We start from the raw sequence: 27,099 nt of genomic DNA on the forward strand, positions 1-27,099 counted from the left end.
TTTAAAATCAATTCACATTCCATTTATCAACATTTCAACGTTTTGACCAATCTACCAGTGTACGATCACAAGATATCGTTGGCCCACTGACAAGACAATGCAAGTTAAACAGTGAGATTTTAAAGGTGAAATTGTGGCCAGATATCTCACATCGCGTTGTGTTCCTGGTACATTAGGAGCTTCAATATGTCCTGGTAACCGCGGCTAGGAAGGGCGATGACAAGGACGAGGGCATGCGCCGCCGTTGGAGTACTGCACTCGTGTTTAACCAGAATTCGAAGCTGACTCCCTAGCGTAAAACAACCCGGAATGCTGTACACTTAAAATAAGTGTTAAGGAGGCTGCTTGGGGTAGGATCATTATTTTGTAAATAATTCAGTAAATTTCTGATCGGATTGAGACTAACAACGTACGGTTACCCAGTCACCTTGCGAATACATCACAGTAAAAACCGCTCTGCCAAATATGATTCAAACTGGGCTGGTGCGCGACACGCCCAATACGATACTGGACGTTCATTTCAGAACTCAGAGTGAGGGTACTTTGTACATGCATTCACCATTAAGTTTGGAAAGTCCACTCTGGGTCATAACAGCATCAACGAAAACTGTTTCACTGATATTCTTTGCAAATTTGTCATTCCGGAGTGACATTTCATCAATAGCAAGCCCAGGCTTGGTGGCACACCATTGTGTATCCTCAGACAATTGCTTTGCACGCAGTGTTGTGAAAGGGCAGTTTGGCATAATGTGCCTGTACTTCGCACCGTGTTATGTTGTGACTACCACCATGGTGATGAATAAATGTGAAAGCTTTTGCGCACGCCCAAAATGATGAATGTGTAGCTCGTTACCTTTGTCGTCTAGTCTGACAATCGGCTGATTTTCACCACCGAGTGGGTAGTTCACTTGAAAGAACATTTCCATTATAATATCAGAACATTCTGAGTTTGGAAGATTTGTGGATTCAACGAGGTAGAGAAAGTACATATTAAGGCAAGTATCTTAACTATCTATCCAACATGTCCTTAATATGAATCCATCTCAAAGTTAATAATTACTGTACAGCCACAATTCACAAGTTATTACACTTTATGACATTGGCATACAAACGTTAAGCTTATACGTGTTGCCTGCCGACATATCTTCGGAATTTTTCATGACAGAGATACATTTGCATTTTTGAGGAGATAACGCCAGTAAATGTTGAAAGTGTGTTATATTTTTTTAGAAGAGGGCGAAGACGTGGTGCAAAGCACCACAAGCGACCGCTTTAGCGGTCGCGGGGGAGGTCAGGAGGGGGGTGTCCCCCCTCCTGCCCTTGGAGCTTTTGAAAAACAGAGATTAAAATGGTGTTATTTGGTGGCACTTGGGGAGTATTTTTTTCAGATTTTTTTCGTATAAAAACTCTTAAGGAAGGAGATCTGAGACAGGGTTTCATAACTTTTATTAGAGTTCACTGATTTCAATTATGAAGATTACATTTTTTGAAAACGAAAACATAGCGAGAGACATACATTTATTCATCGATGTCAAAATTATCACGGTGACCATAAAACTCAGGCTTGCGGAGCATTTTTTTTTCGTATAAAAAACTCAAAGGAAAAGAGATCTGAAACAGTGTTCCATAACTTTATTACAGTTCACGGATTTCAATGAAGATTACATTTTTTGAAAACGAAAACATAGCGAGTCTAGAGACATACATTTATTCATCGATGTCAAAATTATCACCGTAACACTCACGTGTTCTCATCCTCATACACGTCCGACCGAGCCTAACATTAGGTTTTTTGCTTTGGGAAGGAATACACAAACGAAATTCTAACCTCTACATCTGACGCTGTCCTTGGTTACCCTCAAGCTCCTTGCCATGTTTACTCAGCTAAGTCGGTTACCTAATGCACGGTCCCTATGGAGTGACCGTGGCTAACGTAACGTTGCGGACTGAGCCATGCAAATATGGCTGCCTTCGATGAGTTGCACATGGGCTTATGATCTCGGATGACATCACAAACTCGCGAGATTTGCAAGATCGATGAGAATTACGTTTGCAGTCTGCAGGATCGAGGCTCACGCTCGCATTTTGCTTGTAAATCACTGTCAACTTTTTTTCCCGTACATTTTATTGTTTTATGTTTCAAAAAAGATAAATCTTTTTCATTTCTGGCAAGAGGGGCGCTCGGAATTTACAAGAGGGCGCCACGCCCCTGTTACCTTATTCAGGGAGAACACTGATGTGGCCAATTTAATTATGTTCATTGTATCTAGCAATTGTTCATTACATGAACTTTGTTTGTCCTTTCGTTTTATTTCGAAACTAAAAACTAACCTTTGACATAGTCTCGCTTCCTAGAACTCGAACCTGCGCATTGTTCTGTCCAGCGCATGAAGAGCGCCACGAGCGGCAAGGGCACGAGCAGCGAGCAATAGCAAGTCGCGAGATTTGACTGAATGCATGCGAAAAGGTTGCACAACATGAGTGTCACCATATTTAAAAGGGTCTTCATTCCTATCCTAATGAGCATTGCGCTGAGTGCACGTTAAGTATGCTTCACACACCCTGTGGGCTTTAATCCCCCAATCAAATTATTGATGCCATCGTCTTTGGAATATTCGCTTAATGCATCGACATATAGTGGGCGTGTTCAAGATTTGCCATGTCAGACTACCCTCGCCATACTTATTTTGATTTCCGAAACATGCATTTGTTGGCGAAGGCCAAATTTTAGTGTTTCTACTGTACGCCAACCCAAGACTCGGGATTTCTGGTTGCACGTCTGTTCAAACCATGGCTGTAAAATATCTTTACTTCAATCTTTGAAAGCCATTCTAGACCATTTTACATCTCCTCTTTTCTAGAATGGGTTCTTGGGGCACAGTTGACACTATCAATCCATCTCTTGGAGATAGAATCGAAATTCGATATCAAGATGTCAACCACTGGGGGATATATGCTGGTAAAGACCGAAAAGGGAGGCATTTGATAATTCACTTCACACCGGACCATGATAGGAAAACAATGAAGATAATAATGGGTCAGACAAGCGCAAAGGTAACCATTCCGAGTTACTGTGTAAACATGCTAGGTGTTGTTCTGTCTACCTTATTTCGGAACTTGTCAGTTTCTTCTGCCGGGAGGAGGGTCCGGTACAGTTCATTTAATCTTGTTTTTGGTATTGAAAGGGGGGTTACCCCGTTTTTGACCGTGAGGAGGAATGATTCGCCGACACATAAATACTTACGGTCCTCCATCCCTAGTCACTTAAGTAGAGAGGAAGCAGAGGCTAGTAACTTAGGTGTGAGCTAAATATCAAACTTGTTTAGGATTAGTACAATGGTCATGTTATTTTATAAATCTAATCAGAGTCTTGCACCTTCCCGTAAATATAAAACCCTTAAATAGAATGATTTAGTGCTCAGATTGAGAGCTTTGGATTTTTTGTGATGAACGTCTCAATAGTAACTTCAAAGTAAAGTTTATTCAACAAACCGCCCGATAGTATAAAGTATGTGCAGCTCATCACAGATAGATTGTAGCTTATGAACACACTGCGATGATCTACGTCAAGTAATGAATATCGCTGATCAAGACTTCATTTAAATATAGCTCAGTTAATGCCCAAATAATCTGAAATTTGTGAATCCTATATCTGATAAATAGTGTAATATCTTACGTTATTATTTTGTATCTACAATAACATGCCTTGACGATGGTTTATTCATATACTAGATTACAAAGCGAAAAGACAGGCCTTCGCTTACACATTCTTATAATTTTCCTTCAGTTCGTGAGCTTAGAATTAACAGCGTTACGGAGGCTGCTTGGGGTAGGATCGTTTTTGGTAATAACCGCCTAACTGAGCTGGTTCACGACACGCCTAATATGAAATCAGAAAGTCGTTTTGAAGCTCAGAGGTACTAGATTTGCAAGCACTTCGAGTTGTCAAAGGGAGCCCTTTATTTTTAACTTTTTTATTTGAGAGGTGTTTTCTGGCCTCCAAAGCATTCCCACCCAACTCACAGGAAGGAACAACTGACACATCCGTTTGTGTCATTGAATACGCAATTCTCCCCCTCCTGTTAACTCCCCCTCACTCTCAAACTTTGGGTTAGTTTGTAGGAATTACCTATACAGGAAACATTAATTGATTGGCGTAAAACTTTTTGCTAGTTCAGTCGAATGTATTCCATAGTATGCAAATTGATATAATAGTTCAATATTCTTTCATAGTTTATTTGATTTCTGACTTTGGGTAGGACAAAATTCCTACGGTGGAGTATATAAAAGTTATTGAAATGCTTTGATGAAAGAAGTAGACCCATATTGCAGCACCTAGCATTGGCATTACATTTAGATAAAAATTGACAAAAATAAAGCATAAATTAAATTCTACGTTTAAATTAAAGTTTGGATAAATTTGATAAATATGAACAACGCAAAAGATAATCCAAGTTTTGTAAATACCCATCTTCAAATCACACATAGAATGGTCTTAGTTTAAGTGAAATTTATTGAATCGATTCCAGGTTAAGAAAGAATTGTTATCGGATGTCGTTGGAGGGGACCTTGTACGTGTCAACAACTCAGATGACAGTCGACACAGACCACTAGCGCCGGCAGAAATATTGAAGAAAGCTGAAGCAGCCGTTGGACAATCTCTCCCTTACAAACCACTGGAGAACAACTGTGAACATTTTACCAACAGATGTCGATACGGGCATTCCAAAGGCTGGAGTCACCAGGTCAGATATTCCTCATGATAGAACCTTTTCTGTATCACCTGTTTCTTTGATGCATGATACATCAGCGATTTTTCATATTCTTTAACAAAATATGGTACATTCGTTATATTTTTTATCTCGTTACCTCTTTGAGAAAAGATTGAAATGTAGATCATGATAATGTTTATGGTGGCAATGATGGTAGTAATACTGCATGGTGGTAGTGATGGATATGATAGTGATGATTATGGTGATGATGGTTGTGATGACGATGGTAGTTACGGTGGTAGTAGTGGAGGTGATGACGATGATAATGATGATTATGATGGTGGTGTTGGTGGTGATAATAATGATGATGATTATGATGATGATGATCATCATCATCATTATCATCAGAAAATATTGGTATTGATGTTGGTGGCAGTGATGGTGATAATAATGGCGGTTGCATTTTTTAATGGCACGATGTTTTTGTGTTTTTCCTGACAGGTAGACGAGTTCCGAGGCGGACAACCCACAAAGGCCGCATCAGGCACAGCCACCGCTTCGCTTTTTTAAGAAAAGTGCTGCTATGCAATATTTTAACCATAGTGATTTATGTTCATTAACAGAGTAAAAGTGATGAAAGCTGCATGAAAATCGTACTATAATAACAGAATTCTGAATCACGAATTTCAGTGTTCGTTCAGATTTATAATAAAGCCACTATCAAAAATTACTACAGCTTTTTAGAACTAGTGTTCTTAGAATAATGAGAAGAAACATATTTTTGAATGAGTGCCCAAAGTTGTCACTTCTTGCGATTAGTGAAAAGTAAGATCGGTTCTCTTTTCTGTAGATAATCAATTTTTCCTGTAAAAATCAAGTCAATAACATTAATAAGGAAGAAATTTTAAAAAGAAATTTAAGTAAAGCACCAACTTGATTAAAGTACATGTGACTTGTTGAAATGTAATAATAAATAGAACCTTGAGTAATTACAGTGTCTTCAGTCTAGGAATATCTTCGTTGCGAAAGTACGACATAATGAAATTATTTTTGTTAACCGAACAAACTGCACTTTGGTCGTTACTTGTAGAGTGTTTTCTTACAGGCATACTTGCTTTTCAATATTACCAATGAAACTTTCGAATCAATAAACACAAATATATATAGGAAGAAAAATAATCGCTATCATTAGTTTGTATTTATATCCCTCCTGATTTGTCAGCCACTACTGCTAAACTATTCATCCACTGAAGTAGCGCCAAAGTAACATCGAAACCTGTGATAGCTTAGTGTGTTCTTTTTGACAAGACTGTAATGAAAGAGTCTTTATGTGGTTACTCTTGGTATAATTTCTAGAGCTCAACAGTGGTTTCACATTTAAGTAAAAGGTGTTAATGCTAGCTTTGTACATACACAAATAAATCCTGTATCTGAGTCTCCGGGTGTTTATTGCATATAGGTTGACTCGATCGACGTTTATTTTATCTTGTTCTCACTAGGACGTCCACTATTTGGATGTTAAAGTTTGTAGCTTGAATAAGTTGGTCTTTACTTTTGTTCTAAGTCGTTCCTTTCCCTCACGGCGTAAGACGCGAAAAGCTTCCAGGGCCACAGAGTCACGCCTAATTCCCTATAAACAAAGAAAACAGCTGTCTACTAGCTACCCATTTTTCATCATAATAATGATACAGCACCATACCTTAGTCTACATTTTAACATCTGGTGCTACCAAATTGCAACTAGTGGCAAACGAATCTTTGGTTTGACTGGCCCTCTAGGATAATAACTCCTTATCAGTAAGAGAAGGCGGTACTTAATTCACTGTTCATATAGAAATGTCAGCCGTTTCGATGAGTACTGTTTTTAAGTAATCAAAGAGTATACCAATATAGAAGTGCAGTGCAGTGTTTGTGACGAATAATCCACTACACGTAAGTTGTCAATGTTTCATGATTTGTAGCAGACATTTTCAAGATTGTAATATAATCACAGCAGGCATCTCATTATTATGGTACATGCAGCAATCATTCGGAATGGGACTGCTGAAGATATTTCGGTATATTGTTCCTTTTATCGCAGCTTTTACCTGAAAACAAATGACTTCTTACAAGTGTGTGATTAAAATAACGCAAAATATCGTATGTCTAATTCCTCAGCCATTTTTCTCATTTGTTCGATTTATGGAATTTATATAACTTTCTGCTATACAGTCACAGGTAGTACAGATTTTTATCAGAAGTCAAAAATAATTCATTTGCAAAATCATATAACACGGGTTGGTGTTGTTATTGATTTACCGTACTTATATTTCCTTCCTAACCACACACAGACAAAAATCATGCACGTTATCTCAGCGCTGATGCTCATGGTTTTAAATGCTGCGACATTCACGGTAGATGCTGAAGATGCAATAATTCGCAAAAATTGGAGGAATATGAAAGGTAAGGCGATATGGTGAAAATCCGTTCAACGGGCAAGATTATTTCAAAGTTGACTAGATAGTTCGTTTTTAATTTTTTCTTCCATTTCTTTTTTCAGAGTTCCTCGGCAAAAATGCCTTCCGAACTAAGTTTTCCCTCATGATAGTTAGTAACATGTACCAAATAGATTTTAACATTTAACTCTTTTTATGTATCGTGCATGTAGTTTCTGACAAAGAACAAGTTTCTCTGTTGCTAAATGCTGTATTTTAAAAACAGCATTGATACGCTTGAAACTGCAGTGTACAAATGTTAAGATGCCTCTCTTTTACCTCAGCTGTCATAGGAGGAGAATGCATTTATCGTCAACGCAAAGTATATAATATCATGGTTATAAGATATCAATTTTATTTATAAATCAGACAGGCAATTTGATTTGATCAGAATTTAGCTTTCTGTCCGTTCTGCATTACTTGCTGGTAACATAAATCGCTAAACGAATTCAACATGTTTAATGTTTATTTTCTCTTTGTAGTATATTAAAAGTCACTGAACGCTTTGCATCGCACTTGACACATCGGTGTACGGCGTGTACAACATAATCTGATTTTATTAATTACATTCAGATTGCCTAATTATTTATACCTGTGGGAGTGTGTTACAGGTATGCATTTGATTTGCTTATCGCTGACGACAATTATTATATTTGGACGTCAACCATACTTACATCGAATTCATTCATGTACATATTGTACTGTACAGATATTTGCATAATTTATTACTGCCGACAAGCTTTCTTGAACTTTTAGAATCTTGTAAATTCAAAACACCGTTCTCTTTCTCAAATACATCACCGACTGTCATTGTATTGATGTAAGGTCCGACTTTACGAGGAATTAACAAGCTATATAACAGTATTAACAGTATTAACAGTATCCGTCACAGACAATTACAACCGAAGTGCAGCAGAAGCTGGGCTAAATATTAATGAGAACCTAGATGTGGCCCTTTCTGGTGCACTTCTATTACCGTCTAAAATGATAAACTTCCGTAGTATTACATATGTAAAGATTATGTGAAAGCATTGTGTGAACTTGGCCACATCTGGTTCTGTTGAGCACGTTGAACAATATATTTATTTTGCTTTCGGCTAATGTATTGTGATATAGCCTGACGATTGCGTAGTCTTTAACTCTCTAACTTTAACTTTGAATTGTCACGACTGATAATAAACTGACATCAGTAACCTCACGTGGTGCACCGTGAGAATATTAATGTTTCCCTTGTATATTTTTGTGACCTCTACTGAAGACTGCTTAAGTCATTAGCATTGACTACACGCTATGATGACAGATAGTTTCTGCCATGCTCGGCATAGAGAGATACTTAATCCTGTTAACCTTCTACTTAGATGGGAACGACGTTCCTCATTATAGACGTATACAAAAGTCATGACAATAAGCAGATTCTCACTCAATATAAACTGTGCATTTTAGTGTGTTAGACGGAGAGCTTTGGGGGATCGCCATGGACCGTTGAAGGAGAACATTTTGAGAAGCCCCGAGATTGCGCTTTCGACCGTAACCCGACGACTACTGTTAGACTAATATAAGTCATAGAAGTTTATCGTGTAAATTGCACGTTACTCAGCTAATGGTGTACGACGATTTAGAGTATTCCTGTATACCTGTTTACGTCTCTATTATTCAAACGTTCTACCCAACAGTGTACGTATCAACTTGAGAGCCGACCATAACTCCACGCCCCACAACTACGCTACGTGACAGTATAATTATTGATCTATTCCACAATTTTATGGTTTTACCTTGATTGCTTATATAAGGATAAACTTAATACTGCAAACAAGGAGGGTGGCACTGATAGTGTCAACTACTTGTCACGTTGTAATTGTGCTTGCAACAGTTTTTTAAGTTTAGATATCGTCCTAATTTATTTTGCATTTTTGAGTTGAAAATTGCTACACAATTGCACCTGTCTCCCGACACTGTTTTGCTTATGGTCGCGGTTCACACGGCTTTATCGACTTGGTAATTAATTTATGACAAAACATTTCTCTAGTCAGAGAGATATATGTGACAAATACATTCATACTGCCATGATGATGGTGATTTACGGTTATTCTTACTATACCCAAACAATTTAAGAACTGATATTTAATTTCCGTGAACCAATTTTACTTTCAGGTCATGGGTGGATTTCTTATTATTAACAACGATTGACCGCAGCAAAATACATCAAACCTATGCCTTTTTTGATTTTGAAGGATAAGAAATTGAGAACGTTTATCAGAAGAAATTATTTTGTCAGAGATGAAGGAAAGTGCTCCTTGCGGTGAACAGGGCAAGTCGTTGGGAAAAAAGAGTAGAAAAAAGAATACTGTAAAGACGATTAAAATCGCAGTTATTTGCGATACCCAAATTGAAGTTATTTACTGATCGACAGAAATAGAAAATTAATCGTTTTCAAGTATAAAGTAATGATATATGTTAATAAATAAGATTCATGCATAAGTATCCTGCAATCTTCTCTTCTTCTGTCTGAAGATTGCAGCATTCATGAAACTTAAGTAACATATTGTATTACTTGCGTAATTTAGGTTAATAAATAAATAAATATATACATATATATATATATATATATATATATATATATATATATATATTCCTTCTTTCATTCTTTCTTTCTTTCTTTCTTTATTTATTTATTTCTTTATTTATTTATTTATTTATTTATTTATTTATTTCCTCTGTTAGATGAATCTCACTCCCTAGTGCACGCTCGGATGCTCCCCAGCAGAGAAGCTCGATCCACTGGACATGATGTTCTGCCCGACAATGTTGACCTTATTTTAGTGACATCTGACTTGTGCCTAGCAGTTGGAAGCACGGCTGATTTAAACGTATACGGCCCTTTGGCAGGTACCTTTGCGACAAAAGATGTTGACGTTGGTAATGGTGTGTTGCTTGGAGTGAGCGAGACAAACAGACTTCAGATCAAAGCATCGATGCTTACAGACGGTTGGAATTCTGTACCAAACAGTTGTTGTGTGATTCGTGTTGCATGGTATGGGCACCATATTATTGGTGTAAACGACGAGAAAATGCTTGTTTTGCGAGAAGGTGTGTCAGCTTATTGGAAGGTAATTGAAAACAGTGGGGGTGTTCTATCTGTCGTCTACACAAGTTTGTTTGGCATTCTTTGCCTTTCATTAGACGGTGGAGAAGTACTTCGAGCCAACGTTGACCCGTTCGAGTGGAAAAGTGGAAGAGTTAGCGAATTGCGTCCACCTTCAAATGATTTTACGATGCTTGAAGGTAGACTGGTCCTCATGCCAGATACATTCCTCGCTCTTTGCGCCGGAGTTTTACCGACATCTATGTCAAGTGAAAATGTGAACAGAGGTAAGGCAGCATTCATTAGATGGTGAGAGTCCTACCCTTGAACACGGTGGTTGTAACTTCTCTTTCAGTTAGTCACTGGTATAAAGAATTAAATTTGAGGTAAACGAGAAATGACGACAATTCGCACACGAATCACAAAACCTGACACCTTGGATAATAACAAATTTAAAAAGGTCACCTAGATGACTCTTAGCTGTTGTGTACTAGTATATTTGCATTTTGATATTTAGCAATGACCTTGGCCGTTCTCAGGTATGTTAATGCATGGTCAGAAAATTGTGAAAATTGCCAAAACTATGTTTCGCATTTGATTAAGTTGAAATTTATCATAATATATTACCTAAGTCAGGTCCACGTGACCGAAATCTGTTATTTTCCCGCCAAAATTGTATATTGCAAATAACTGAACATTCAAACCGCTAAACATCAAAATATTGAAAAGATTATTACCAATTAATGTAAAATGGGATGGAAACTTGTGTTAAAACTACTGGCAGATTCACAAAAAACAACAAAAATCAATATTTTTGACGTTCTACATGAATATTTTGAATATCAGAAAGAGTATAGATAAAGTTTCATGAGTGCCATGTATTTTTGAAAGATATGATAGATGTTGTTTCCAAAACTGCAGAGAAAATCAAGAAAATTTAACGGTTACGGTTGGAATATTAAAATTAATAAAGACGTAAATTTTGGCGGGAAAATATCAGATTTGGTCATGTGACTCAACTTGTCAAGATTTAGGCAGACATTTATTAAAGGGTTTATCAATTTCAATAATTAGGCCAAATATCAATAAAATCTGGTGGTTTTTAAAAGATAAATTATCATTTTCTTACTTTTTGGCTTGATGGGTACAAACACCAATGCATTAACTTACTTGAGATTATGATTATACTTTAAACGTGAAAAGGCCACTCCCAACGTTTTACAGTTAATTTGGATTTGTTAGGTCAAGCAACACCACAGTGTTAACGTCTCTCTATTCAAATCTGATATTCAAAAATGAAAGCGTGTAGCGTGGAATACATTCTGGGTATGAAAATGGATTGTGTAAAAGCTACTCATTGTATATTCATTATTGTGACGAACAGAGTTGAGAAAGGAATATATACAGTAAAGTGATAGACTATAGGTTTCAGGGGGGGGGGGGCAAGAGATGCTATCCCTGCGTGTTAAATCTTTATAAGATTAAAACCCCACTTTCTTTGGTTTGGTTTTGCTACGCTTCTATAATCACAAGTGTCCATGGCAACGAATGTGACCACGGAATGACATTATTGAAAAAACATATGTACTAATTTGCTAAGTTGCCTTCATTCACAGTTAAATAATTTTATTCTTGGCTAAAATCATAATGCTTATCGTTTTCCTCTGAACGAAACACCTAAATGAGATTTTGTGATGTAATTTCAAAGTGGAATAAAATTCCAATTCCAAGCTCCAAGAAATATATTGTATAGTATATTATTGCATTTTGTATTATTGTCCTGTATTGTATTGTATTGTACATTATTGTATTGTACATTATTGTATTGTACATTATTGTATTGTATTGTATTGTATTGTATTGTATTGTATTGTATCATACATGCTATGCCTGTATTGCTTTTCTCCTATTGTTTAGACGGTACTAATATGAACCCGTATTTTAACTAGTGAAAATGAGAATTATATTTTCACTGTAACCGAACTACTTACAGCTACGCGTGACCTTCGGTGGGATGAATCACATACACGTAAAACTGCTGAGCGAATTAGACTTGTGACACTCCGAAACGTCATTGTGAATGTGATTATGGTCAAAATTTTGTTGTTTGCAGTCACTTCATGGGCATTGCACTCAGGCACAAGTACAGTTGTACTAAAAACATACAAACAAACGTATTGAAAATTTGTATCATTTGCCGACAGCTGTCATCGTGCAAGGCCGGTCCCCTGGCGGTGCGGTGTTTTCGTGTCGTCTACGCCGCTGAAGATTACATGTAAGATATCGTTTGACAGTGCGTCATGATAGAACAGCTTTACGACAAGTTTCCTGTTGATGAGCTTAAGTATCTGGGCGGTGAATTACATAAATCGTTTACAGCCGTAAATGAGCCACAAAAATCCAACCGCACTGAAAATACTCGCCACAGAAAGGTGCACATATTATATTTCCGATTTGTAGCAAGCCAGTAACTAGAATATATGAGCAGACGATGTAAATACCTTTGAAATATTTTATTCGTACAGCAACATAACCATAATCACGAACGAGTTACGACGCTACAGCTTACAGTGTACTCACTTCACGTTTTCCCTAATCCGCTCACAAATTCCTTTCTAAGGTGGTAAATTCGGCATATTTGACGACTGAGGACATGTATAATTCTTGGACATAAACTGACTGGTACGGCTATTATATCCACTGTGCATTCATAAGCTGAGATGTCGCAGAGCTGCTTGCTTTATGCTCTAAGCTGCTCGATCGAGTTTGAAATTGAACGTTGGCGGGCCTCATAACTTTCGCGAAGGGATGAGTTTATGTTTCAAAACACGAAAACACACTCATTTTACACACTCCAGCCTATTTTTCACATGCACCGCCATTTAAAGCTAAAAATAAACCTTCTTCAAAGTGTGAAAATCTGTGAGGACATCCTAACATTTAAATTGTTCGCTTTAAAAGTGTGCCATAAACCCTCCTTTGAAGTGGAATGGCCCAACAGCGGAATAATATCAAGAAGTGATACGGTTGTCATCACTCCTCAGCGACCAACTTTTTATTAGTACAGCTATGAGCAAGCAAGGTCGATTTCAGTTGATTTCGTCGCTAATTTCGGAACGTCCGTAGAAAAGTCATAACCAAAGCATGCATGTATGATAAAGGGGTTATTACGCAATGAAGGTTTGTATACTATTGAGGTTGTTCTCATTTGTTACGCCTTCTCGATAAACTCTCGTCATGAACTAATATTACAAGTGGAGACGGAAAATAATATCGGTACACTATATTACGTCTCGTATTATCGGGTGATATTGGTGCAGACATTTAAACATATTGAAAACCAGTTTAAATTTGCATGTCTATACATTAGTCGCTGTGTATGAAAAATACATTCAATGCATTGATTTAGTAGAGTAGCTTATTATCATATTAATATTGTTAGTTACATGAACGTCAAAATGTTTTTTTAAAGGTTGGTGTTATTGTAGAAAGGAAGTCAAACAATAATCCTGCTCTTTCCTTTCCAACACAGAAAATCGTGTCCTGCTGGTTGGAATTGACAATAATTTGTACAGATCGGTTGCTTGGGAAATCTCTGTACACCTTCTAGATAATAGACAGCCAATAACTGATGTCGAAATGTTAAGTAATGACAGTCTCATCGCTTTAGACAAAGAAGGCAATATATATTATTGCCTGAATACATGGGTTTATGTGCCGAGAGCAGGTGACAATTTGCCGGACGACGCCAGGAGGGCAAATTTTCTCCTGCTGCGAGGGCACATAAACCCATGTATTCAGGCAATAATATTTTTATTACATGCCTCCTCACAGTTAACGCTATATGACATTTAGTTCCATGCAGGGTATTCTCAAACAATTTTAACATTATCAATCAGCATCAAACAGATTTTAACGAAAGTCAAAATACCTATGCGCGCATTGATATTTTACAACTAGCGTGAAGCGCCTATCGTAACTTTGAAGGTATTTCCATCATGATGGCTGACAACACTGTAGCAGACGATCACGACGGTGAAATGATAGAGTGGCTAATGTCACTTGGAGCTGATAAACTCGACGAACTTTTGGGACCAGTGCCCGAAGATAGTGTGCCCGATGAAGTTGACGATTTTATACGAGCCCATCAGAAGGAGAGTACGGTTAAGTCTACGGAACGTGATGTCCGTAGATGTACCGAATGGTTGGCGCAAAATTGCAGTGAAACACGTCGGCTGGAGTGCATTGAACCGACCAAGCTAAATGAATTACTTAGTAAGTTTTTCATTTCGATAAGAAAGATGGATGGCACTGAATATGAACCCTCGACCCTGACCAACATGAAGTGCAGCCTAGAGAGATACCTTCGTAGTAAGAATTACTCAGCAAGTTTGAACGACCGTGTATTTCATAAACTGAACCAAGCGATAAGAGCGAAACAGGTTGATTTGAAAGGCCAAGGTAAAGGAAGAAAGGAGCTGAAGTCGGAAGAAATTTCGGCAGAAGAGGAAGAAACTATGTGGCAGGCCGGAGTACTGGGAATTAATAATCCACAGAGCGCGAATTTCACCATGTTCTTTTTATTCGGAAAACACTTTGGAATGAGAGGTAGAAACGAGCATCGGCAACTAAAGTTTGGTGACATCGTGACCGCCGCGATACCGAAGGCACTGAATATCTAGAGTTTCACGAGAGATGTACAAAAACAAGAGATGGAACTACAACAACTGCACGAGAATTCGCCCCAAAAATGTTTGCCACTCCAGGAAATCCTAAGCGAGATCCCGTAGCGCTATATCGTGAGTACGTGAAACATCGACCGGAAGAAAGTTTGAATCCGAGTTTGACTTTTACCTCACGCCTCTCCAACCTCACATGATCACGTCTGACGTCTGGTTTCATGCAAGGCCACTGGGTAAGAACACTCTCGGAAATTTGATGGCAAATGCAACGCGTGAAGCTGGTATATCGGGTCGAAAAACAAACCATTCAGTGCGTAAAACTTGTGTCAAGCGTTTATCGTCTGCCGGTGTTGCTCCTCACAAAATTGCGAAGCTGACAGGTCATCAGAATGCGGCTAGCCTCCAGCATTATGACCACGGACTCGATCTCAGTGAGCAGAAACAAATGTCTCATATTCTTAGCGACAGCAGCAATAGAGGTAAGACATGTAAAATCGGAACACTCGTTCAGCCAGAACCAGCACGGGAAAGTTTTGAGTCATCACCTGCACCGAAGCCGTCGCTCAAAACCGAAAACACGAAAGTTCAGCAAATGTTCGCCGGCGCCATAATGAATAACTGCACGCTGAATATCAACTTACCATCGTCGACGCAAGAAAACGTGTCACCAACGTATAATTCCCAGTTTAATTTCAACAAACAACGGAAATACCGACGCATTCGGGTCATTGATAGCTCGGATTCGAGCCAGGAACTAGAACAGAAGTCGACGGACTCTTCGACTTCATACTTCAAACTTTGAGAGTTTCTACTGAGGTTAGGTCTATGGTCTACGCATTGCATCTCGCGACTTTTGTTACTTCTGACGTTAACGTTTTCACGAACATTTTAGCATCTCAGCTCCCGAACACTATTGACTTATTAATTTTATTGGTGGAGTGACAAGTACCGTCGCTCCGAAAACATTTCAAAATTTGAACTACAAGACATGCATGATTCGTGCATTTTTTCTTTGTTTTGCCGGCGCCCTTCAGTCTGGAAACTTGTGTTGCGCACATTTTTCAAAAGTTGATAGTACCGTGCTGTCAATCATTCCGTAAATATTTCAGTGAAATAAATATAGACATTCCTTAAACTTAATACGAAGCCCAGTCTCCATTTATTTGTTTTAAATCATGACATGTTGAATGTGCTTCCAGCGAAAATTCCCCCAGTTCGACGAAAAATAGTTCCGGCTGGTTGTTTTTTGTGTTGGCTTCACTGGACCGGTTTCCATGGGTAACTATGGAAACCGGTCCGTACATCGTTCACAGGCCCGCTAACTTCCCGGATGTTCCTATTCAAATCAATGCACTGATTTGCACTCGTATCGAGGCATGTAATAAAATTATTTGTAGGTTTCTTGGTGCGTGGACAGATGTAATACGCACATCTTGCTGTATGCGATGTATCAGTGTCGGCGTAAATAGTACCATATTTTGAGTTGCAGACGACTATTTCGTGCACGCATGGTCGAGTAACGATTCTACCTGGAAGTATATTATTGAAAACAGTGGTCTTGTGTCGAGAATAACATTCTCACCTGATAAGTCAAAATTATTCGGTCTCGCCGTTGAAGGCAATAAAATATATGATGCTTCTTTTGGCGACGTATTTTGGATAAAATTCTTAAAAGTACAACCGGATACGACAGTTGTGGACTTTATAATACTAGCAGAGAATTTTTACATGATAAAAGAAGGACCTGAGAGGCTGTTTGTTGCGATTGCTGTAGGTCATTTACAATATGGAACGGACAAACCTGGTAAAGTTATACATTCATGTAATTTTATTCCAGGCCATATAATTTACTGGTAATGTTTTTTTTTAAGCACTACTGGTCTACGCATAGAAAACACGATAACAAGAATGCTTAATAATTTGGTTAGATACAATTGAATTCAAAGTCATCAACAGCAATTTCAAAAGTACCTGATTATAATCGTTTTAATTGAAAATATATGTTATTATTACTTAACTTTCTGTTCTTAATTGTGTAATTGCCACGCAAACTCCTTGCTAATATCTTTGCAACTTTTCAACGATTTAAAGCCTATGTTGATCTTGCAGTGTTCTTAAATCTCAAATTATTTGAGGTGAGATGAATTAACCAAGAGTCGAACACAAAATCTCTCTCTCTCTCTCTCTCTCTCTCTCTCTCTCTCTCTCTCTCTCTCTCTCTCTCTCTACTCAATACACACGTTATATGCAAAAATTCATCCATCCATCCAAATATTCATACGTGCGTATGTATGAATGTATAGTATGTATGTATGTATGTATGTATGTATGTATGCATGTATGCATGCATGCATGTATGTATGTATGTATGTATGTATGTATGTATGTATGTATGTATGTATGTATGTATGTATGTATGTGTGTGTATGTATGTATGTATGTATGTATGTATGTATGTATGTATGTATGTATGTATGTATGTATGTATGTATGTATGTGTGTGTGTATGTGTGTGTGTATGTATGTATGTATGTATGTATGTATGTATGTATGTATGTATGCATGCATGCATGCATGCATGCATGCATGCATGCATGCATGCATGTATGTATGTATGTATGTATGTATGTATGTATGTATGTATGTATGTATGTATGTATGTATGTATGTATGTATGTATGTATGTATGGTGCGTGTATCAGAGATCCATCTATCAATCCATCCATCCATCCACCAAACCATACATCCAAACTTCCATGCATTGATTGATTGATTGATTGATGTCGGTTCATTCAACAGACCCTAAAGATATGCAAAGAAGTCAAACAAACTTTGAAGACGTACATGAAGGATGTAAGACCCTAAATAATTCACTGACAAACGATTTTTAGTCCCACGGACACCGTCCGGGGGACGTGTAGGTTTGGTCATGTCCGTCCGTCCGTGTGTGAGTCCGTCCGTCCGTTCACGCAGATATCTCAGTGACGCCTGGAGCGATTTCGTTCAAACTTGGTACAATAATTATTCCCTATGCTATACATATACATGTCGATTTGTTCTACGATCCAATCCAATATGGCTGTCTGGCGGCCATTTTGTTTGCCTGTATTTGATGTCGGTGCATATGTTCACGCAAATTTCTCATTGATGCTAGGAGCAACTCCATTTAAACTTGGTAGATAGATTACTCTATATGATTTACATATGCACATTGATTTTTGTTTTGATCCCGTCTAAACTTTTCTTCGTGGCGGCCATTTTGTTTCCTATATTTGACGACTGTGCGTTCGTTCACGTAAATTTCTCAGCGATGCTGGGCGCGATTGCATTGAAAGTTAGTACATATATTAATCTCTATCACATATATATGCACGCCAATTTTTGTAATGATTGGATCAAAAAGGGTTGTGTGACGGCCGTTTTCTTTCCTGTATTTGATATCCATTCCACGGGGACCCCAGGTACCGGTATCATCCACAGGGGTTCAAGGATGGTATTAATATTAATACTGTGTCCATGCATATGCATAGGGGCTCATGAATGCAGATATCTGAGATATGCCTGTGCCAATTCTTTTTAAATTTGGTACAAGGAAACTACACTATGGCATACATATGCAGGTCTATTTATATTGTTGTGGCTTGCATAATTAGTGCTAATTTGCATAACTCGGGATTAGAGCGCTGCTTCTTGTACAACTGTGCCAAATTTGATGAAACTTTGTGCAGATGTTTTTCACATAGAGTTCTAATATCAGTAAATGACATATGTCAGTATTGCATCAATTTATTGCTAATTTGCATATTTGGTGAATTTTTGCAATTAGGGTGATGTCTAGAATATACTGCAACAGATTTAATGAAACAAATGGTACAAATCTTTAGCACATAGACCTACATTAGTGTACAAAGACAGTTAGCAGTATCATGTTAATAAGTCCCCACGGACACCGTCTGGGGGAATTATAGGTTTGTTCATGTCCGTGCGTCCGTCCGTGTGTGCGTCCGTCCGTGCGTGCGTCTGTCCGTTCACGTAAATATCTCAGAGATGTCTGGAGTGATTTCATTCAAACTTCGTACAAGGATTACTTCATATGTCATACATATGCACGTCGATTTGTATTGTGATACGATCCAACATGGCTGCCGTGTGACCATTTTGTTACAATTTTTTCATGTATGGAGCCATAACTCAGGCATGTCTCAACCGATTTTATACAAAGTTGGTACAAGGACATTGACTTGTGTCATGCATATTCACATTGATTTGTTTTGTGATACGATCCAATATGTCCGCAATGCGACCATTTTGTTACGATTTTTTCATGTACGGAGCCATTACTCGAGCACATCTCAACCGATTTTATTCAAAGCTGGTACATGGACATTGACCTATATCATACATTTGCACGTCAATTTGTTTCACGATATGATTCAATTTGGCTGCATGGCGGCCATTTTGTTACATTTTTTTTCATATCCTTAGCCATAACTCAGACATGTATCATCGCACTTTATTCAAAGTTGGTACAAGGACATTGACCTATGTCAGAAATATGCATGTCAGTTGATTTCACAATCAGATGCAATATGGCTGCCTTGTGGCCATTTTGTTATGATATGTCATATCCTGAGCCATAATTTGGATATGTATCAATTGATTTTTTTCCAAAGTTGATACAAGGACTTGACCTGTCACGTCATACTCGAGTACGTTAATGCATGGGATGTGCGCTGAACGATGGCAACGGACCTGTACATATACACCCACGTACGAAATTGTGGATTTTTCACAATTTAGTGGGCCAATCTTCACCAAATTTCCCATACATGTAGGATATTAGTTGCCTTGACGATTGATTTGATGGCATGTCATCGTTATGTTGTCACGTGACTTCAAATTGCCCCCGAAAAAGCGACATTTTGTGAACGCCAGTATACCTCAAATTCCAACCGTGAAATGAAATATATTCCATTGAATAGTTGATTTTTTGAATAAAGACGAATGTATTCTGTTCATTTTTTGTATGGCACTTGAGCATTTATGATTAATACCTCTCAAATGCAGCTTATTTCCTTACGATTTGAAGTATTCACGCGGTATCGCCATTTTAGGGGTTGATTTCCAACAACAATAATGCGTTCCTCACATTGCCAGTACATTTTTGCATTAAAGATTCCCCCAGTAACCTAAATGGGAAATATGAATCCTCAAAAATGTTGTTTAGCGGTTGGAATTCATGAAAACGTGTAGACTTCTGACCTGGATATTTCAGCGATCGTACGACCGAAATCCTTGGTAACAGGGCTACACAGTACGCATGCTCTGTATCTAAGCAAGCCAAAACAAATATGGCTGCGCCCACTGATTTCCCTTTCGAAAAACCTTACGGGCAATTTTTTTGCGTAGACGGCTGGTTTCAGTGGAATTCTTTGCAAATTAACAAAAACTACGAAATAGGTATAGTATATTTTAGCAATGTTCTCGCTCATTTTTGAAATCTACAATAAAATAACTGGTCATTTACACGTAAAATGGGTGCTGTTGTGATGGTTATTTTCAAACTCAAATAAATCGTCATGAAAACTCAAAATACACGATTTTCGTCAAAATTCCGGTCAATGCACGATATCACGATGCAAGCCTATGGCTATTTCGCATTCTATTTTGCATATTATTTGCATAAAGTACGAGATTTGCTACAATTTTGGCGGACTTTTTCAAAAAGTTGTCTGCTGCTCATAAAAAGCTGTCTGCTACAGAGGATTTCCCGTTGGCATTTTGATGTAAATTTCTGGATATTCTTGTCATAATGGTGTGTTGCGGATTCCTTATTGTTATTGCTGCACGAAGTACAAAGGAAGTCATGACAAGTAAGAAGTCTATGGTGTATCAACCTTCTAAAAATATCAGCATGCAGGAAAGGTATGGACGGTATTGTAAGACAATGCATATTCATCACAGTATGTTAGTTAGTAGGGACAAATTTCGGCGGCAAATTCCAACTTTCGAAAAAATGCTGTCAGTAAAAGGCAATTGGGAAAAGTGCAATGCAAATGGAGAGAAACAACGTTTTCTGACACATTTTTCATTGAGTGCATGGCAAGGCTTGCCAGATTACAGGAAGCGAAGACACACTGCTTTGGATTGCACTGCTTGCAAGACAACAGAGGCTGATGTTTACAGACTTAACAGGGTACTTGGAAAACAAGTAGTTGTTCCAGTGATAAGTGAAGCCACTGCTGCCTTATCATCAACCACTGTGACATCACCCAAAACGAATGAAAATCACCAAAAGTTATGCAGAAAGAAGTAGCTAGGGCAGCAGGATATATTTATGACAAACTGAACAGTGCATTTCAGCAAAATTACAATATTGAGTTTAATAAGGCTTTAACAAAGGTAAACTCAGCACAACTTCAAATGAGAAAAACACCAAATCAGATAAAAGAACTCAACAGAAAAGAAAGAGACTGTACAAACAAGAAATAGAAGACAAACTAATTGAAAATGATAAAGATCTGCAAAATGTTCTTGCATCTGGTCAGTCATTTTCCAGTTATGACCGTACTCGTCTTGCCAACCATTATGAGTGTCTCGATGATGCTACTGATAGAGTATTTAATGCAATTCAGCTGGAAAAACTGGGTAAGAAGTCTCCTCGCAATGCGGTTGGGCATCTGGAAAAAAGAGAATGGGATAAAGCATTATTCATGAAAGAAATATCTGAATATAAAGAGGGAGCAGATGTCAACTGGTCAGCCCTGGGACGAAAATACAATGTGACCTGTCTTGGTAATCCAACTAAAATTGCTCATAATGCTGGTCAAATCTTAAAGGCATATGCAGAGTCACAGGGTATTGATGTAAAGAAATTTAACACAACAAAGGAAGTCCAAGGCAGAGAATATGAAAGGAGAGTAAGAAGAAAAAAGTTGAAGGGACCAGGGGGAGAGGTGACCGTACCCCAACCAAGGAGTGCTAAAACACTGCAGGAAACCCTGAAAATGAAAATCCTCAATGGTGAGGTTGAAATAGGTGAATTGGTGGCACCAAAAACATTTCTAAAAGAAACAATTGATAAAGATGGCCACCTGAAGGAAGAAACCTTCACAGTATTTGCAAGGAAAATACCACTAAGGAAAATACAAACAACAGAATTGAAGAGGCAGGAGAAACTTGGTGTGTTGCGGGCAAATACTGATGATTATTTTGACCATCTGGAGGATGAGGAACTGAAACAGCGGCTTTTGGATATAAATGAATATGACAAAAGTTATAATATAACCCAAATGAAAGAAAGCTAAAAATGTTGCAACGGAGGCGTCATTTCAAGATGTGGCATGATCATAGTAGCATAGCAAACCACTCACACATTGTATTCATGGTCACCTGGCTGTATGACCCAGCCACATTCTACACCCGTGCAGAATATAAGCAGATCCATGGTACAGATGTTGATGTTGAAGCCATTGTTGAAAAACCCCACCTTTATATCATGGGAAGATCAGGTCCAACAGATGAAGAACAACTTGGATACATTGACACCCGTATAGAGGACTTGAAAGCTTCAACAACACCAGTGTCCATTGATGAAATTCCTGTGAAATTTGATGACATCAACAGGTTTTTCCATGGAGATGGTCCAGCACAAGAGTTTGAAGAGGGTCAACAGAAAGGTGGCCATTATCAATGTGTGTGTGGTATCGATGTACGTCGGAATAATGATCTTGTGCATGCATTTAGAATTCAACCCCTCTCAATGTCAGAAAAAAAGGAACTGGTCACCAGTGGGTACACCTGGAAGACAAAAAATCCAGGAAAGTGAAGCCATACCAAAACCTGAAGGTGATTCACTGAGAAAAGAACACTCAAGCAGGGGTCAGGAGTATGAAGAGACAGCACTGAAAGATGAGCTCAAAGAAAGCCTGACAAGATACTTCATGGTATGCAGAGAGTTCATTCACTTCTCTACAAGAATGAAGATGAGGACTTAAGCAAAATAAATTGCAAAAACTATGAGACTCTAAAGGCCGAACCACTACACGACATCAAAGGTCATGCCAAGATCATCCTTGATGAATTACCACATCTTGTGAGTAAAGTGGAAAGAGATGAGTTGGAGAAGTTCATTCAGGCAGCATTAGGCAATGCAGATGAAGTACGGGGATCTGACATAAGAAAAGCAGTTATTCTAGTTACCAAGTATATAGAAGACAAACAAGTAAGAGGCAAAGTAAGTGAAGATATATCAACCTTAATGAAAACTCTGGCTGAAATAAGTCACATCTCCTACCTGCATGACGTGTACAGATGCCCAAAACGTGTCCTGCGCCTGTACAATATCACATTCTTACATGGACTTCTGTGCATCAAATTAATAACTAAACCAAAGACCATGACACAGAGGAAATTCTATGGAAGATATTATCACAATGTGGTTGTTCACTTACCAGAGCAGTACAGGATCATTTCCCTTTATTCCTCCAACACTGAAAGCCAGGAAAGGGTTTTCAATGCCATCCGCAGGATTACCAAATCAACATCTTCAAAACGGCCTGGAGAAATTATTGGAAATGTCTTCATCAGATTACATGCAGAAGAAGAAGCAAGACTTCCATCTCTCACACTTGATTCTGAAATTTCAAAACTGGGCAAGTCTCTTTCCTTTGGTGGAAATACAGTCTTTCCATTAAACTTGATGAGAAGGCATACCTTGATACAAGCTCACATGGAGAGAATTAGTGACTACATCATTAGAGGAGCAGACATTTGGTGGACCCAGAGAGATGATGGAGTTGAATTCTTTGATGGGACTAATGAACAAGACAGTAAACCAGTGAGTATCAAAATCAATTAACTGCTGGAGAAATTTGATCTGTTTATCAGAAATTTGGAAATTAAATGGCATTCGGAAAGATGTAATGATCAGTCTTTTAATGTGTCATGAACATTTGAAGAGCAAAATAATTAGAAAACAGTTGTTCAGCACAAAACGGTAAAGAAATCATGATAAAAATCATTACAATGAAACATGTCAGATTCAATGGTATTGAAAATAATTGACAAACATCACAAATATACTTACCTGGTTAAGTAATACTGCATTCATCCACAATAATTTGCAGGAGGGTCCAATACTCAAACACTTCAGGTCATCCACTCTCAGTGATGTCATGACCTCTGTGAAGCTGACCTGGAATGAAATCACAGATAAGGTTAAGAAGGGGCAAATAACCATACCACTTAGACGTGTCAGGATATATTCTAATGACAGACTGGTTGAAACTCTTGACCTCACACATGTACATGGTGGTAAGTAATCTACAATATACTTTTATATACTCTGATATATTGTGTATTGTCTAAGTTATCACTCAAAATTATGAAAAAATAGAACAATATTTTGTCAGTACTGTGTAATACTGTTGATGAATTGGTTATACAAGCACAAAACTATGCTAATTTAAATTGGCCTTGCATTCCCACACACTCTGCCTCTGACCTCCATGGACTATAAAACAATTGTTTGTCTGACTTATAACTCTGAGCAAGAAAAATACCAAGGGACATGAACTTGTGTAAAGTTTAACAAAAATGGTTCAAGCATGATATAAAATTGAAGAATGCCAGAGATATTCCCGTTAGATTTTGTCCATTAAAACTATTCATCATAATTCTCTACACAGGATTAAAATATTAAGTGTATAATTAAAATTTTGACACACTTCTAGATTGCCATGAAGAACACGATGAACTTCCTGTATCAACAGATGATGCATCAGAGGAAAGTTACAGAACAATTAATAGTGACAATGAGCCGCATGTTATAATGACAGAGGTAAATTTCTTCAAATGTCCATTATTATTTTGCTCCGTACTCATAACAACTGAACACAGTACTGGTATATCATTCTTTGTATATTACTTTACTATCAAATTACATTGACCTTTTGGCTATATACACTAGCCTGAGTGATGCATATGTCATACAAAATGCTTTAATGTGCATTTTCACTTTTACTTTTGTCCCGTACAATTCTTTGTGTCTCCAGAAAATGTATTACTGTGGTAGTGCCTTACACTTGTGAAGCTGTAATATACATATGGATAATTTCACTTGAGTTTTCAACTTTTATGTTTACTGTGTAAAACATAAAAGATCAGTATAATGTCCAGAGAATGTACATAATTACATGCAACTATCACTAACAGTGTTATTATTATAAATTGAAGTCATTTTAAAAACTGCAGTCCCTTTAGCAATGATAACAATGTCAGCTACACATACACAATGTTGACAAGTAATTCTGATTTTTTAACTTTCAAGAACAGTCTTATTGAACAATACTACTGAAAAGGTCTCAGAATTTACACCCATTACTTAAAGAATAGCTTAACAATAACCATAAGAAAAACACTTACCTTACATGTAGATTACTACAGAAGATACCATTGGACCAATTGATGATGATGGTGATGATGGTGATGATGGTACTTGTGATGATGACCTGTCACCTCCAGGCACATCAACAGCACACAGCACTTTGAATGCAAGAACAGCTGATGCAACACATCTATCGTCAGTGTTGCCTGAAAACAAAAACGCAAGAAACAGTGAGCAAAACAAGTAAAACTGTTGAATATCTTCAGTCTATACTGGGAAACATCACAGAGGTTGAACACTTTACCAAGTGTAGAAACAAAGTTGATACTTGCAATGATCAAATGTATAAGGAGGAATACAAAACAGCTAAAGCAGTCATTGGTACTAAATTACTCAAATATCACAGAGAAGCTTCTCAGAAAATTACAAAATGGGAGCGCCAGTTTTGTGTAGATCACAATGGACAGCTACCAAGTATTGATAACTACAAACAAAATAAAGAAATATATGACATACACCAGAACAGGGAAATTGCAGCAAAATTTCTTCAGCATTGGGAAATTAAATATTGATCAGAATTAACAAACGAAATGCTTACCATGTGAACAGGGTTTTGTATGCTACTGGTACTATATGGTATTGTAATTGTCATAATTTCTGGTGTGTGTTCTGAAGTAAACACAAGTGTCAGCTCTGAGCTGACTCAAGTTAATCTAGTGTGACTTAATTGAGTTATTCACACTTGAGTTAAAACAAGTTGTGTGCCAATGTGAAATCAGGGTAGGGGAGGGTAGACTCTGCCAGTTGTCAATGGGTGATCACTTATACATGCATTTGCATAAACAAGTGTCAGTCTTTTTATCAGTTGATCATCCTTCATAAAGATTTTGTGGCAGGCCTCATTATCATAACTCAGGTACTGGTAAATCACTTGTTTTATATGAAAAATTATGACAGACATACAGCCTTGAATTTTAATTTTGTAAGGATAGGTCAGAGGGATTGACACCTTGTGTTTGTCTGGCTGCAGGGCTTGAGCTGTTGAATGTTGATGTTGTCACCGAGGCCTGACCTGGTCCCAGTCAATAGATCTGAACCTAAGCTATTTGTAATATATTAGTAATTACTAAGGAATGTACATATTTCTTATCATTGTCTATACTATTTCTGTGTATTTTCACAATTAAGATATCTAAGAGTGGGAATTTTTCAGGCTGCCAGTTGGTTTCAAACCAGAATTGAATTAAATACTTTTGATTATTTCACTGTATAATAATAATACCTTCCCTTCCTCCTTGTAATATAAATTTACTTCTGAGACAAGTCAATTCAGTGGCAAGACATACATCAAAACATTTTGTGTTTGATATGTGTAAATCTCATGGAAAATGGTATGATTGAATGTGACTCTCATTGATTGAACTAAATAATAAATTGATATTATGTACACATACCTCTTTATCTTAGTCATAGTGACATGTTGATCATGAGTTGTGCATTCGTATTTCTTAAGCTCCTGAGAGAACACTTTCTGAAGAAAACATAAAATAAAAAGTAAGAGAAATTGTATTGAAAATCGAGCTGAGTACACTTGTTATTACTTGAGCCAAACACTTTTTCAAAGGCTTGGGGACCATCACACACACACACACACCCACACACACACACACACACACACAATCACAAATCACCACTCAGCAATATTAGAAGAATATGCTGGCAAAATGTAACATGTGCTTTGATGACTGTCTGAAGTTGTCTCT

The 27,099-nt window shown here is 37.7% G+C and overlaps 3 protein-coding genes across 3 annotated transcripts; all 3 read left to right on the forward strand.

Annotated features, from left to right (window-relative positions):
* The first annotated feature begins 820 nt into the window (after nt 1–820).
* On the forward strand, nt 821–5,701 carry LOC139132473 (phospholipase A and acyltransferase 2-like). Its single transcript, XM_070698803.1, has 4 exons — nt 821–995; nt 2,862–3,054; nt 4,530–4,745; nt 5,214–5,701. Exons 2-4 carry the CDS (start codon nt 2,863–2,865, stop codon nt 5,280–5,282), a joined length of 477 nt encoding a protein of 158 aa, XP_070554904.1. The 5' UTR covers nt 821–995; nt 2,862; the 3' UTR covers nt 5,283–5,701.
* An 8,567-nt stretch (nt 5,702–14,268) lies between these two features.
* Nucleotides 14,269–14,949, forward strand: LOC139132692 (uncharacterized protein KIAA1958-like). Its single transcript, XM_070698959.1, has one exon. It carries the CDS (start codon nt 14,269–14,271, stop codon nt 14,947–14,949), a length of 681 nt encoding a protein of 226 aa, XP_070555060.1.
* A 7,938-nt stretch (nt 14,950–22,887) lies between these two features.
* Nucleotides 22,888–25,583, forward strand: LOC139132693 (uncharacterized). Its single transcript, XM_070698960.1, has 4 exons — nt 22,888–23,788; nt 24,078–24,264; nt 24,684–24,790; nt 25,386–25,583. The coding sequence occupies exons 1-4, from the start codon at nt 22,898–22,900 to the stop codon at nt 25,581–25,583; spliced, it is 1,383 nt and encodes a 460-aa protein (XP_070555061.1). The 5' UTR covers nt 22,888–22,897.
* Nucleotides 25,584–27,099: the final 1,516 nt, after the last annotated feature.

This window comes from Ptychodera flava, chromosome 5, assembly GCF_041260155.1.
Source record: "Ptychodera flava strain L36383 chromosome 5, AS_Pfla_20210202, whole genome shotgun sequence".
Classification (NCBI taxonomy): Eukaryota; Metazoa; Hemichordata; class Enteropneusta; family Ptychoderidae; genus Ptychodera; species Ptychodera flava.